Source organism: Condylura cristata, unplaced genomic scaffold (assembly GCF_000260355.1).
Source record: "Condylura cristata isolate star-nosed mole 26May11 unplaced genomic scaffold, ConCri1.0 scaffold00029, whole genome shotgun sequence".
Taxonomy (NCBI): Eukaryota; Metazoa; Chordata; class Mammalia; order Eulipotyphla; family Talpidae; genus Condylura; species Condylura cristata.
Window position 1 is genome coordinate 21,772,706 of NW_004567130.1, and position 13,402 is coordinate 21,786,107.

The 13,402-nt window shown below is 46.0% G+C and overlaps 1 protein-coding gene across 12 annotated transcripts in view; it reads right to left on the reverse strand.

The window, feature by feature from the left end:
• The window catches only part of CDC42BPA (CDC42 binding protein kinase alpha (DMPK-like)), a 155,572-nt gene that overhangs the window by 1,077 nt on the left and 141,093 nt on the right, over positions 1–13,402 (reverse strand). For 7 of the 12 annotated variants that reach the window (XM_012730941.1, XM_012730948.1, XM_012730944.1 and 4 more), the window contains 8 exons: positions 13,200–13,262; positions 11,704–12,297; positions 10,047–10,144; positions 8,377–8,461; positions 7,398–7,521; positions 6,168–6,285; positions 3,798–3,983; positions 1,166–1,283 (listed from right to left, as the gene is read on the reverse strand). In XM_012730941.1, the coding sequence (XP_012586395.1) occupies positions 1,166–1,283; positions 3,798–3,983; positions 6,168–6,285; positions 7,398–7,521; positions 8,377–8,461; positions 10,047–10,144; positions 11,704–12,297; positions 13,200–13,262 (1,386 nt within the window). The remainder of the gene's footprint in view (positions 1–1,165; positions 1,284–3,797; positions 3,984–6,167; positions 6,286–7,397; positions 7,522–8,376; positions 8,462–10,046; positions 10,145–11,703; positions 12,298–13,199; positions 13,263–13,402) is intronic. The other 5 variants (XM_004691036.2, XM_012730949.1, XM_004691035.2 and 2 more) reach the window with 1 other exon arrangement.

Here is a 13,402-nt window from a genome sequence, read left to right on the forward strand (position 1 = left end):
CGTCAGGGCCCCGACAGCAGCTGGGCGCTGAGTCCAGACTGCGGCCGAGACGCGCCACTGCGGGCCTGAGGGACGTGACTGACGTGGGCCTCGGGTCTCTGCGTCACAGACGCCAAAAGCCCTGAAAACGTCATTTTTTTACCCACAATTTTGATGTGAATTCATGTGGTGGCAAAACCTAATCTGAACGAGTGAGCGGCTGATTATTTGAAATACGGTCTCCATTCATTTACAGACTTATGCTGTGGCTGGTCCCACGTTTTGCTGCATAGATATTCGTGGTGCGCAGGTCTGCCCCACACCTTAGGGACGATGACAGGATCTATGGTAAAATCACTTCTAATATATATATTTAAAACTGAATTCTGGCTGCAGGGTTTCGGATGACTGCTTATGGCCATTGCCTTGCAAACGCAAATCTTGAAAACACATGTGAGTTATCATTGCAATTCATGATCATAACCTCTCGCCATTTCCATAAAGGTCACTCATAAAATGGATGCTGTTTTCCCCTCTGCAGACACTTCTCAAAGTCAGAGCTACACACGGTTAGAAGTGACTTTAGGGCGCCATGTCCGGGGGTCTCGGAGCGAACCGAGCCACTCCGCCTCCCCCGCAGCCGGGTAGGTGGGCACCGGGCGGAAGGGCCGGCACCCCGTTCCCTAGTGAGGACTCTGGCGGCTTCGTGCTGTCGTTAATAACTATCTGAAAATAATTTAAGTGACACAATTGTTTATTACACTTACCAACGTAAGTGATCAAATCCACCTGACCCTTGCCTGCCTCTCGGGGCCCCTGGTCACAGCCGGGAACCACACAGCCTCTTCCCTCAACGCAGCTCCGCCAGGGACCGCGCGGGACGTTCCCGGTCATTCTGACTGAATTCCCCTGTCCCCTGCTATTCTCTCTTTCTGTGCGCTGTGTTTTCCTGCAGAGCATTTATCATCACACCTTGCTGCCTTATGTCTGGGAGCCGCACAGGCCGTCGGCTCTGAAGGAGCCCCGTGACTCATATGCGGGCGCGGTGCCCAGGAGAACGGCCCCCAGGTCCTGGTCACGCAGGCCAGGCCGGGGCGCCCTGAGCACCGGCGAGGGAGCAGCGGGCGGCGGTCAGCCCGCGGGGTGCGGGGGCGGTGGCGCCACCAGCCAAGCAGGCGCTACTTACGCGCGGAGAGGCCGCTGCTCGCGCTCATGGAGCGGCCGGGCTCAGGCCGGGCCTTGGTCATGGACGGGATGCTGACGGAGCCGCTGAACACTGCCCGGCTTTCCTGAGGCCGTGGGTTCTACGGGCAACCGAGAAAGGAAATTTCTTCAGCCAAAGAGAAACTGATTTTCGGTGAGATGTTAACCTTTCCTTACAATTTCAAGAAGAGAAAGTATCTTCACCAGTGATACAGAGCAAGGAACAACTAATCCCTCTGCCCACAAGCATACTGAGGCGCTAACAGAAGTAAACTTCACTCCAATCCAGGATAAGGACTTACCCTCACACCCAAATACTTGTAACAAATAGGAACGTTTTGCTGTGAGAACAGTCAGTGGAAGTTACATGGTTAGGAGGGACAGTGAGGGGTCAATTACATGGACGTTTGCAGATAACTGGAAAAAAAAACGTTTCTACCGTGGGTGAGCTAGTTATCTGCTTAGGAAAACTCGAGAGCCATAGAAACACGTCTGGAGAAAAGCAGGTGTTTCGCTGGTGCCGCGTGAGATGTGCCATCCAGTCATTCACGTCCCCCCAGAGCAGCGCTGAGAATGATGCCTGCAGGAACCACAGCCCGAGAGAAGCTGTTTAACGTGGAACTGCTGCTTTGAGACGTTTCCCCCTAGTTACTGAATGACTTTGGCTTCCAAGTAGGAAAATGACCCAGCGTGTTCTGAAAGTGAAAGGTACCTAGAGGGGTGGAGCAGGTCAAGCTCTCTGAGCGAGGCTGAGGACAAAGCGCTCGGCGAACCCAGCCCTTTCCAACCAGAGGCGTTCAGCTGACAAGGCCGCGGCAAAGCCACTAATGCAGGCCGAGTCGGCGATCAGGGCCTGTGTGCTGAGGCCACTCGGGAAACGCCAGCTCACACATGTGAAGAACTGCACATTTGGGGAGCTGGCTGGTGGGGGCCTACTTCCACTGCTGCCATTCTGGCTCACAGATCTTGAGTTTGCAGAGTCCATGTAATTATGAGCATGTTACTTGTTCAAAGCGATGCTTTACCTTTTATTTCTCAGAAAGCAAAACGCTAGCGTTTCAGCACCCATGCGGACAGGCGCGACCCTGCGAGCCAGCAGCAGCATGCAGAGACGCAGCGAAGGGAAGTCGGAGAGAGACGGGAACATCGGTTTCGACTCTATTTTAACTGCTTCGGCTATAACCCTTAAGATGTTCTGAGTTGTCCTTTTCTATAAAACATACCTACTAGCCTAGACTAAATGGCACAAATTGAGCCTATAATAAGATACCAGCTGTTTAATAACAGTGAAGGTTGAAGTAATTAAGGAATACATAGATGGCTTGTAAAAATACAAAAATAGATGAATCAATCAATCAATTCTCCCCAGATGAAAAACCGCAACAGTTACTCATTCAGCTTTGTTATAAAGCTCCGCTTCAGTCTAGTGTCACAAGACCTAAGTCTCTGTCCTTTTCATGTAGAGAGTACGTGCTTACCATTAGGGTAAAACTTCCAAGAAAGTAGAGCGTCTGTTTATAGACGGGCAATTTGGAAAACATTTCTACCACCTTCCTATGAAAAATTCTGGACTGACAAACTGATACATTCCTTTGGTGTCTACTTCCTGCCAGAGGGCCAAGCAAACTCTGCTCACTTTATCAAAGACTAAGTTTTGTCAAATAAGACATTAAAATAATGGTACAATTTAATCAGTGACATTGAAAACACAATGTGGAATATTTTGTAACACCTACAGTAGTAAACTTACTCAGCCTACAGTAAGTCTGCTATGGAGTATTACTTCACTGCCTATGCAAATGAAACCTGAAGCTGCTATATCTCCAAGTCAGAGGATTACTGTGAGCAGTGGGTGTGTCATTCCATTCAAGCATTTTACTCTCTGGAAACGAGCTTTGGGAATGTTCCCTTGAGCATACTATGAGCATGTATTTCTGGATGCGAGTACAGGGGTTTGCCTGGCCACCAGCTCTGGGCCACCGCACAGCCACTGGTGACGGAGACACAGGGCCAGCGCAAGAGACCAGCAGCCGAAGCCGTGGTCTCTGGGATGCAGCGTAGCTGGGATTTTTGCGCTTTAGCGTTCTCATCCGGGAACCTCGTTGGAATTAAAGCATCTAAACAACCCAAAGCTTAGCACGACTATCTTCTTATAATTTTCCCTGTACCTAACGACTAGACCTTTTATCTTGGAGATTTCTAAATTTTTCAAAAGGGATTGAACTCTCAAAGGTAGTGAGCTACAAAAAGTAATCAATTGCTGGGATCCCTTTTTTGTTTCATGGAATAAAGAACATGTCAAAGTCTTTTTTTTTTTTTTTAAATAATATTTTCTGCAATGGAAAATATCAGTGGGAAATGTATTTTATTAAACCTCAATACTGTTTTAAACATAAAATTGAAATTCTCCTCAGTCTTCATCTTTTTCTCCAAAGAAAAAACAAAATAGAAATTGAACAAAGAAGAGGAAAGGGTGGAACAGAAATCTGGCAGAAGGGAAGTCGGCCAAAGGAAAACGCTCACAAAACTCATCCCCTCAGCGGTGTTACTCAAGAAGCCAGGCACAGAGCTGGGCGTGGTTAGTGGAAGTCGGCACCTGACTCGGCTGTCCGTACCCTGAGAGTCACAAAGCGTGGTGTGCCGGGGGCAGAACGAAGAGTCGGGGAGTACTCAGGGTTTATGGGGTCAGGAGAGAGAAAATTTTCAGCAGAATTAACAGTCATGTGATAGATGTGCTCAAAGTTGATCGGAGAGGAGATCAGACCGGAGTGATGGTGAGGGGATGGATAAGGGAAGGCCGGCTATCAAAACAGAGAGAAGAGGTGTGAGGCGACGGACACGACGCGCTCGTGACTTGTGACATTCCCGAAACACACACGCAGGACGCAAAGTATCTCACGTCGAACTGCATCCTCACGGAAATACTTTCAGATCGTAGAAAGCTAAATTCTATAATCCTCTTGCCACTTACTAAATAACGGATTCGTAAAAAGATCATTCATGTTATAAAATCATTCTCATTTGCTATGGTCATCCAGTAGGTAGAAACACGGCTTTCAGAGACACAGGTCTTTTGATTTTACTTCAGTGTTTCCTCATGTGATGGAGCGAAAAAGGCAGAATAAGAAGTGATACCTTAAAAGTTCTTAAAATATTTGAAATCTGACATTTAGCTTTGCTGTGTTCTTTCAGGGTACAAAGGTCTGAAAGAATTCCGGAACATTAGTTTCCCCCGGATGGCAGAAGAGCACTTAAACAGAGGAACATTTTATTAAAATTATTTCACCTCAAGGAACACATTCTAATCACGTGGAATTTAGTAATATTATTTATAGAAAAATATTCTGTAATTTTTTGGAGCTGAAACCACACGCACACTTGCGTCCCGACGTGACGCAAAGGGGAGAGAGGATGCACTGACTGCTCAAGTGAGAGCCTGACATCGCTGTCCTGTCCCTCCACGATGCTGCACACACCATCAGGTGCCGAACAACGATTTGCTAAGTCAAAAAAACAACATACAACACTAAATCGGACACGGGCCATAGACGTGTTCATACTGGAACTGTGTATCGCAGCTGACAAGTCCTCTCTTACGGCACTCCGTGCCTGACACATACCTTGCATAAGGCAATTTGGACGACATTACACTTACTTCTGAAAATAAAGTCAGACCAGAATGAGGATGTTAAGTAAATGTTCAAAATGGGAAAAGGTGGAGAGAAATCTGAAATCTCATTTCCAGGCAAAAGCTGAAAAAACAGTAGTTCTAAAACACACCAACAGTTTAACAGCCTTTTTTTTGTATATTTACCAATCACAGCAATAAAAATCCCCACTCTGAAAGGATGAATGATGAGCAGTCAGTGATCTAAAACCACCTAATAGCGCCTGATGGCAGTGGGAAAATGATGAGCGCAGAAGTGACATCTGCTCGCGAACAAGCAGGCGCACCTGTCGCCGGACCTGGGATGTTCAGAATGATGAGTTCGGACTCAGTGAGTCTGCAATTTTTTTGTTGTTGTGTTCCTCCCTAAAAATAAATGTGAACTACCTTTGAAAACCTAACTTTTTTAATTAAAACAAAACAAAATAAACCTGACTACATCAAGCCAAAGCTTTGAATCGTGTTGTTTGTTTTTTTTTTTTTGGTCAGTGGTGTATCTTCCATCTTAGCGGAGTAGCTGGCGTGGGACATTTAGAAGACTCCCTTAGACACAGCTTTGGGTCAATATTCACAACTCACCTCCCAAGGCGGTTTAGTAAAGAAATTATGCTTAAGATTCTGTGCAAAATCTAGATGCTGTTCTGACTGCTCAGGAGGGTCATAGTAAGGGTTTGCCAGTCTGCTGGAAGTACTCCGGGGTACCCAGCATCAACAGAGCTGCACAACCAGCCGGCCGGCTCTGTCGCATACTTCACCTCAAAATCAGGGGTGCAGGAGTCCAGTTTTCATATCAACAACCAACAGCTGTCCTGCACTGTGCTTTTTAAATGGAAGCTCGATCAAACATGTTTGTAACTGGACAAAGGAAAAAGATCCAATCTCTCTTTTTAGTATGAACAGGTATGAACATTAAGAACCAAGAAAATGTAGTTCTGTTGGGGGGGGGGGGAGGCCAAGCAGCTTGCATCGACTGAATTGCTCAAATTCAGGGAAATCTTACTAATCTGGCAATTAAGCTCTGTATCTGGTTAGAGCCTCTCAAATCTGGCAGCTTAGTCCACCCACAACAGTGAATCGAGGCACGAGAGAGGTCGCAGGGTATGCAACTAAATACGGACTTGTTTGGTTTCCGACGTGCACATTTTCTGCTCTTCTAAGCGGGCGCTGCCACCACACATCAGAGACCCACGGGGCCGGGGACACGCGCCTCCGCCCCCCGTGGGCCTGGGCCGCCCACAGGCCCCGACGCGCACGCGGACTCCTCCCTCCCGCCCCGCGTCCAGGGCAGCCGCGCACTCAGGCCCACGCTTTCTCTTACCATGGGCAGGTCTTTGAGGATCTGTATTCCATCTCCTGGACCCATGTGTGCTATGTGGTTAAAATTAGTTGGGTTAGAAATTAACTTATTTCTCATTTCTGGATCTCGAAGCATCTCTCTGTAAAATAAAACACCTGTTTAGGAATTTTCCCTATGATCAATCTAGATAACTTTAGGAAAAAATTAAGCATAATTTTCCATAAAAATAAAACTGTGAATTCATGTTATTCACTGTAGGATACAATAGATTCAATTAAAAATCTTTGAAAGAATAGATTTTGTTTTAAATTGTACTTAGAGGTAGAACTTCTATTTGAGAAATAATTCTGATCATCATAGGCATATCCTTTAAAATAATTAAAAACACCTTAAAAATGTTTTTACGGGCCCTCCCTGGTGGCGCAGCGCGTTAAAGCTCAGCACTGAGAAGCTAAAGCCACTTGCGCATGAGTTCGATCCCCGCCTGCCCCGGAGGTGACCACAGGGCGCGGCAGACCTCTCCTGACCCGCCCGCTGCTCCCCTCAGCAGTGGACTTCGTCGATCTGCCCGTTCTGCTCCCCGCTCTGTCCCTGGTGAAGCCTCTCGCCGCCCCTGAGCCTCTGGCCTGTCCCCCAGTTCTGTATGCACAAATAAACCTTTAAAAAAAATGTTTTTACACGTAACTGGAAATATTACAAATCTATTTACTCTTCAAGAGAACAGTTAATCTGAAGTTCTTAAACATGCATAAGTTTACTCTATGGAAAGATACATTCTGTATTTATATTATAGAAAAAGGCTCACATTGTAAAATTTATAGCCATCCTGAATATCACAATTTGTAGGATATTAAAAATTGTACTGAGAAGTGCATTCATTTACAGTTTTTTGTTTTTGTTTTTTTACGCACACAGAACGGGGGCACAGGCCAGAGGCTCAGGGGTGGCGAGAGGCTTCACCAGAAACAGAGCGGGGAGCAGGACAGGCCGATGGAGGAAGCCCACGCTGAGGGGGCAGCGGGCGGGCCAGGAGGGGCCTGCCCGCCCTGGGGGCCCCTCCCTGGCCGGGTCGGACGTGCCCTGAGCGGCTGCGGCCAGTTTGCAGTGCTGCGCCACCAGGGACGGCCCACTTACAGGTTTTCACACCTGGAGGAACAAGAGGTTTCCGAGATAAATTTCCCTTTCAAATCAAGTACCCCGCTGTCACCAAAGCGCCCGGAGGCCGAGCGAGAAGCTGAGCCGCCCGCCCACCTGCGCTGCTGCATCCTCTCCTCCTCGGGGACGCGGAAGGAGTACCGGCGCTTGTTGGTGACGTTTCGGACCATCTGCTTCCGACTGTTGTCGGATGTCTCCGGAACGACCAGCTCATCCCCTTCTGTCACAGAAACACAAGGGGCCATGTCAGTCCCTGAAGTGCTAAGCTGCCTTTGCCCACCGGCCGCCAAGACAGTGCGAACGCCGGTCCGCTGTCCCCAGCGCAGTTCTGGCTCCTGACGCCGAGGGCTGTGATCCCACTTTCAGTGGGCTGTGGGTGAACAGATCCACTCTGAAATGCGGCACGGCTCAGGGGCAGCAGCTCCGCTTCTGTCTGATTAGGAACGACCATGGCACACGTTTACCAGCAGAATAAAGAACTATGCAGGTGCACGTGTGTCCCGGCCTCGGGAGTGTCCAGTGCGCTGCACCTTCTACTCTGTCTCCCAGGAACCAGGGCCCGAGACTAGCGCTAAAGGCCTCCGCTGACCTGCACAGGGCCAGGCATATGCAGTGGGCTACTCGTGTAAGTAACAATTAACCTTGCTCACACATCTCCTCAAGCTGCATGATGCAGAGCAATGAGAAACTGGCTCCACCAGCTTCTCCTAAAGAAGAGCCTTGCTGCTTACGGTCAATGGGAAGAGGACACTGAACTGCCGGACCTAGCGGCCTCTGTGCAGCGCACCTCAGCATTTCAGAGGTTCTGAGCCCTGTGCGATGGCGTCGGCTTTCATAATCTTGGTACGATGACGTCTGCTTAGGTCAGACAGCATCAAACACCCCGAAGACACACTGGGCTACACTCTCCCTACTCACTCCGCAAGCTGACACAGCGGCCTGCCAGTCAGCAGCTGGTCTGACAGCCTGAGAGCCGACACGGGCCCAGCCGGCCTCAGGGAGCCCCGCGCCCCCGCAGGCAGGCGGTCTGGAGTGCACTTCCTCTGAGGCCACCCGCTAAGGAGTATCGTCTCACCTGCCATCTTGTTTTTGAAATATATTAATCGAATTGTCTCCAGCCCTAAAAGATTTAATGATCCTTCACTGTTTAAGGGTCGGACCTAAAATTAAAGAAATAAGATTCGTTATTTCAACAAAACCTTCAAAAATTAAAACAAAAAATCTGGCACATAAAGCCCATGCTTGAAGGCCCTCACGCTCCAGCCTTTCCAGAACACAGCTCTCTCAGGAAATCAACAAAAATCAACATTCATTCTCACTGGAAAGGTACAAAATGATCTAGTATCAGCAAACTGTCATGACAACATTTTAAAGGGAGAACATTCTGGATTTAAAAAAAAAAAAAACACAGAAACACATTTTGACCTAAAGTTTGACTTTTGAAGCCAATAGTAACGAAATGATTATTCTGAGATGCCAACACACCAATTTTCTGAAACGTATTTAATTCATTTGATCAAACTCGACTGATTCGCTCTTACTGGCTGGCACCACAGAGGTGACGCTCCACGTCACTGAGGCAGGCGGGCCGTCAGGACGGGTGACGGAGCACTGGCCTTCTACCCGGAACAGAGGCAACTGAACCCTAACTCCTCATCACGCACAACATCGACTCTAAATGTGTTAAAGAATAAATGTAACAGACAAGACTTCCAAACTTTTGAAAGAAATAAAGGCTGCATCTTTATGACTTTGAGATAGGAACTTTTTAACCAAAAGGAAGAGGATAAACTTATAAAAGAACAATACACTTAATTACATTGAAAGCTGTAACCATAAATTTTCAGCCCAACAGTCTTTTATAACAATAAGTTCAGTAAAGTGCACTGTAAAAATGGCTCTGGCACAGAAGAGGGAAAAGAATCACCACAGCCACTACTAATATGTTCTGTACAATATAGACAGCACTTAAAAACTCACAATGAAAATGATCAGCTGAAAAAAGGAGCAAAAATCTGAACAGTAATTTCACAGAAGAGAAAACATGAATTATGAATAATTCATATGTAAGCCCTGCCCTCAATTAACAATACATGGCACATATACCACACAGTACCTAAACGGAAGGCTTGCTTTTTACTTTTCCAAAGTAGCTGTTCTCTATATACACAAATTCTCTTGTTAATATAGAAAAATATTAACGAAATTATATTTTATTACAAAATATGTGAAGCCATTATTTTTTTAAATCACGAGATGTCCAACACAGTTCTGGTTCTAGCTTTCATCAGTATTCTAGCCTGAGAAATCTGTCCCCACAGGATTAAAAATCACACACCATTATGTGGAATACAGTCATAGCCGAAAGGACATGTTCCTACACTACAGCGGAAAGCAGCACTGACAGCTGAGGTGGCAGAGGGCATTCAAGTTGTTCAATGTAATGATGGTCACACTTATGCGGATATAATAACCATCATTACTTATTAAATGCCTGTGGTTGTACCTGATTAAAATGCTGTGTTGAGGTACCATGGATTATAACATTAGCATGGATGGACAGCACTGTAATTTTTTCCCTCTGTTTCTCTACATTTTTTACCATGATCACAACCAACCAAAAGTCTAACAGCTTGATTTATGATTTTATCTTTCATTCTTAGCTAAGCTCCAAATTGCCAATTACATATGCCAGAACATAGCAAACTTGTAAAAAATAGCTAATTGCTTAGCTATTTTTGTTACCTTCTTGAGTGGAAGAGTCTGAATCCATTCCATGGAGTTCACATCGAAGATGTCAACTGCATTCTCACTATACACGGAGAGGTACGGAGCATTATAGCCTGGAAAGGAGGGAGGGGAGAGCGCTGATGACTGGCAACTGCCGAGCCCCGGGCCCTTCATAGCACTGCACTGCCACTGCAGAGCAGTGCACCACCCCATCACGGTCACACAGAAGCCACAGCAACCTAACTGTGGGGTAAACAGAACACACCTCATACGGGAAGGGTTACGTACCCTGGCCAGACGCCGTCGCCATAACACTGCGGGATTCTGCTAATCGTGGGGATATCACAGACTACTAACCATGTGCCAACACTAGCTCTATAAAGCAACTTCACGACATTTTACGGTGTCTGATTTCTGAAGTAATTAAGTTCCTATTACTGGTAATGAAGCAAAGTTACAAAACAGAGAGCTCTTTAGGCAAGAGGCCCAGTCACAGTCGAATCTACCCGCGGAGAAGCACAGACCCTCAGCACACTTGTCAGAAGGAGGAGCAGCCAGAATGATGACATGAGCGAAGAGAAACAAGACCATTTACTAAACAACACGACAAAGTTGGCAGAGATGCCCAGATGTCCGATTCTTACTCCACAGCAGAGCCAATGTTTTGAATTATTACTTGACTAGGTTATGAAACAGCAGTCCTTCTAGATATCAAGAAGATATCGCAGAAGAAAAAGAAATCAACAAGTCAGAGGTGACGAGAATTTTTCCTTTGTTTCTTTCTATCCAGATAGTCTGGCTTTTCTGTAGCAAGTATGTACAGCTCTCCTCACCTTTCTTCCACTGCACCCCAAACTCAACTGGACGCACCCATCACTCCCTCTGTGTTGTCACGGTGGGGGAAGTTGCATTTCTCTTGCCCCAGTCTTCATCCTGGGTTCTGAATTCTCCCTTCTCTAGTCTCTCTGGGGGACGCTGCTCTATTTTCTGTGTTTATCATATTCAGCCACCCCTAGTTCTCGTGTCTGCTTCCCTACAGAAGTCCAGCGTGTTCAAGGCGCTGACACTACCGACCACGGTCCTGACGAGGCAGTCCAACCGGGCCCTGCGGGCCTCTGGTTCTGCCGTCACTGCACCTGTGCTCACGCCTCGCACCCCTCCACCCCTCTCTGCTCTGTGAGGGCATGGCTGCCTGTCTAGCTCCCGGTGACATGGCATTTCACTAGTATTCAATTGTGCTAATGTATCCGTATTTCTTGGAAGAGTGTCATATGCAATTAAAAGGTCTAGCTAGTCATACAAAAATGTAAAACAGTATTTCTGTAGAAGCGGCATCGTATCTCTGCACAACAGTGAAATAACTCACTTAGTCACTACTTCTCCTGGAGTAAATCTTGTGAGCCATGAGCCCTCACGAGCACTATATTTTGGGGGCATCACGAAGAGAACCACTCGGGGTCATTTCAAATCCAAGAGCACAGGTTAAAAACCCCACCCTTCCTTAGGAAGACAAGCTGTGGTTGAGCACATATGGTCACTTTATCATGCACAGTGTAACAAGTGCTGAGAAAAGCCATTCAGACTTTGAAACGGAGTCCGTCACGGACAGCCACACATGCAGGAGATGAAACGGAAGTAAAAGGCAGGACAGCCAAAGGGAAGAGCAGCTTACAACAGGAGGAAGGGTTTGCTGGCCACGTCAGCTCCTGCTGTCTGGATCGCCGGCCCTGGCAGTCAGTGTAGACCCCGATGCTGCTAAAACACAGCAGGTACTCTTTACTGGAGATCTCGACGGCGCAGATGGCGTCCATCGGCTGATGTGCGATAAACGAGAGGGTGTGGTCATTCGAATGGAGCATGCTGTACGGGCTTCCTTCTCCACTCAGAGGGTACCTCAGAAACCCTGACTGGAACCCCACACAGAGCTGCTCACTGAAGATTGCCATCCACTGGACATTATACGGGACTTGAATTTCCTTAAATTTTCTGTGACGGGTCTTGCTCTGAAATAGTTCGTAACAGAGGACCTGCCTTTTCATGGCCACACACAAACAGGTCAGAGCTCCATGGTGCACTTTTCCAGAAGTTATGGTTTGACACCCTTTAGTTTCTGCCAGCTTATAAAAGTCAGTCTCTCGCCCATCCAAAGCGGACATCGGAAAGAGTCGCACATGACGATTTCGTCCTGAGATCACAGCCACAAGCTGGTCATTTGGGATGAGTTCAATCTGATGAATCTTCTTATTGTCACCAACTCGAATAATTTCTATGCAAAGAAATAATAATCTATTATGTACAAAGTAATGCTTTATAGGAGAATAAGAGAGCACAAACACATATATAGAGGAAGATAAGCACATCTATTGTAAGATAATTTAACCCATGTGTAGTAAGGTACCAAATTCAGCACTGAGATTTCTGGAAATCAAGGCAAGAGTTTTATGTGTAAAGCATGCCACATTTAAGCATGGCATGGCACTAAATTCTAGACATCACCACCACAGGGTTTCCATTTAAAAAAAAACAAACAAGTGATTAATTCACTTGTTTAATGGTATTTTTATGGGTTAAAAACTAATCCAGTTTAAATTCATTTGTTTTCTAAAGAACCTGCTTGATATGGGGGTGGAGCGGAGAATGGGATCAAAAACAGTGGGGAAGGGAAGTGTCCTGGACTGTGGTGGTGGCACAGGGTGAGCTGGTGGTGGGAAGCCCACGGGGAGTATGACTGAGATGGGAAAAGGCACAAAATGATGGGAAAATAAACTATTGTTAAAAAAAAAGAGCCTGCTTGATAAAAATAAACAATTTAGAACAGTATATTCAACAATATTAAATTAAATTGATTCCTTTTTATTTAATTATTTAAATAAAAAATAATTATTTTTCCTAGGAAAAATATTATTGTATTAACGTGTGGAAAAACCCAGTAACAAACACATTTGTCTAGCTGTTTCCTCTTGTAGGTCTTTAAAACAACGGAAGGTTCAATTCAGGCAGGTAAGAAAGAATTCAGGAGGATTATACAGAAATGTTAAAAGTACCCTTGACTTATAAAATCACCAGGGTAGGATGAAAAAAAAGTCCTGCTCTTCAGAATTCAGAATTAGATTTTGAATTTCCTAACACATGGTTTAGAGTAATCAGAACAACTAAACTTTCTCTTACCATCTTTCGTGACATGCACCACAAACAGTCCTTCTTCATTCCCCAAAGCTATCCTCTCATGATCTACAGAAAACATAAATATGAAAGACTTTTAGTAAGTAAAAAACTATGTCAAGCTCAAACAACAAAGATAAAGAAATGTGGCACAAAACCCTGCATTAAATAGAAGAATAATTTAAAAACGACTACTCATACTATCAAGC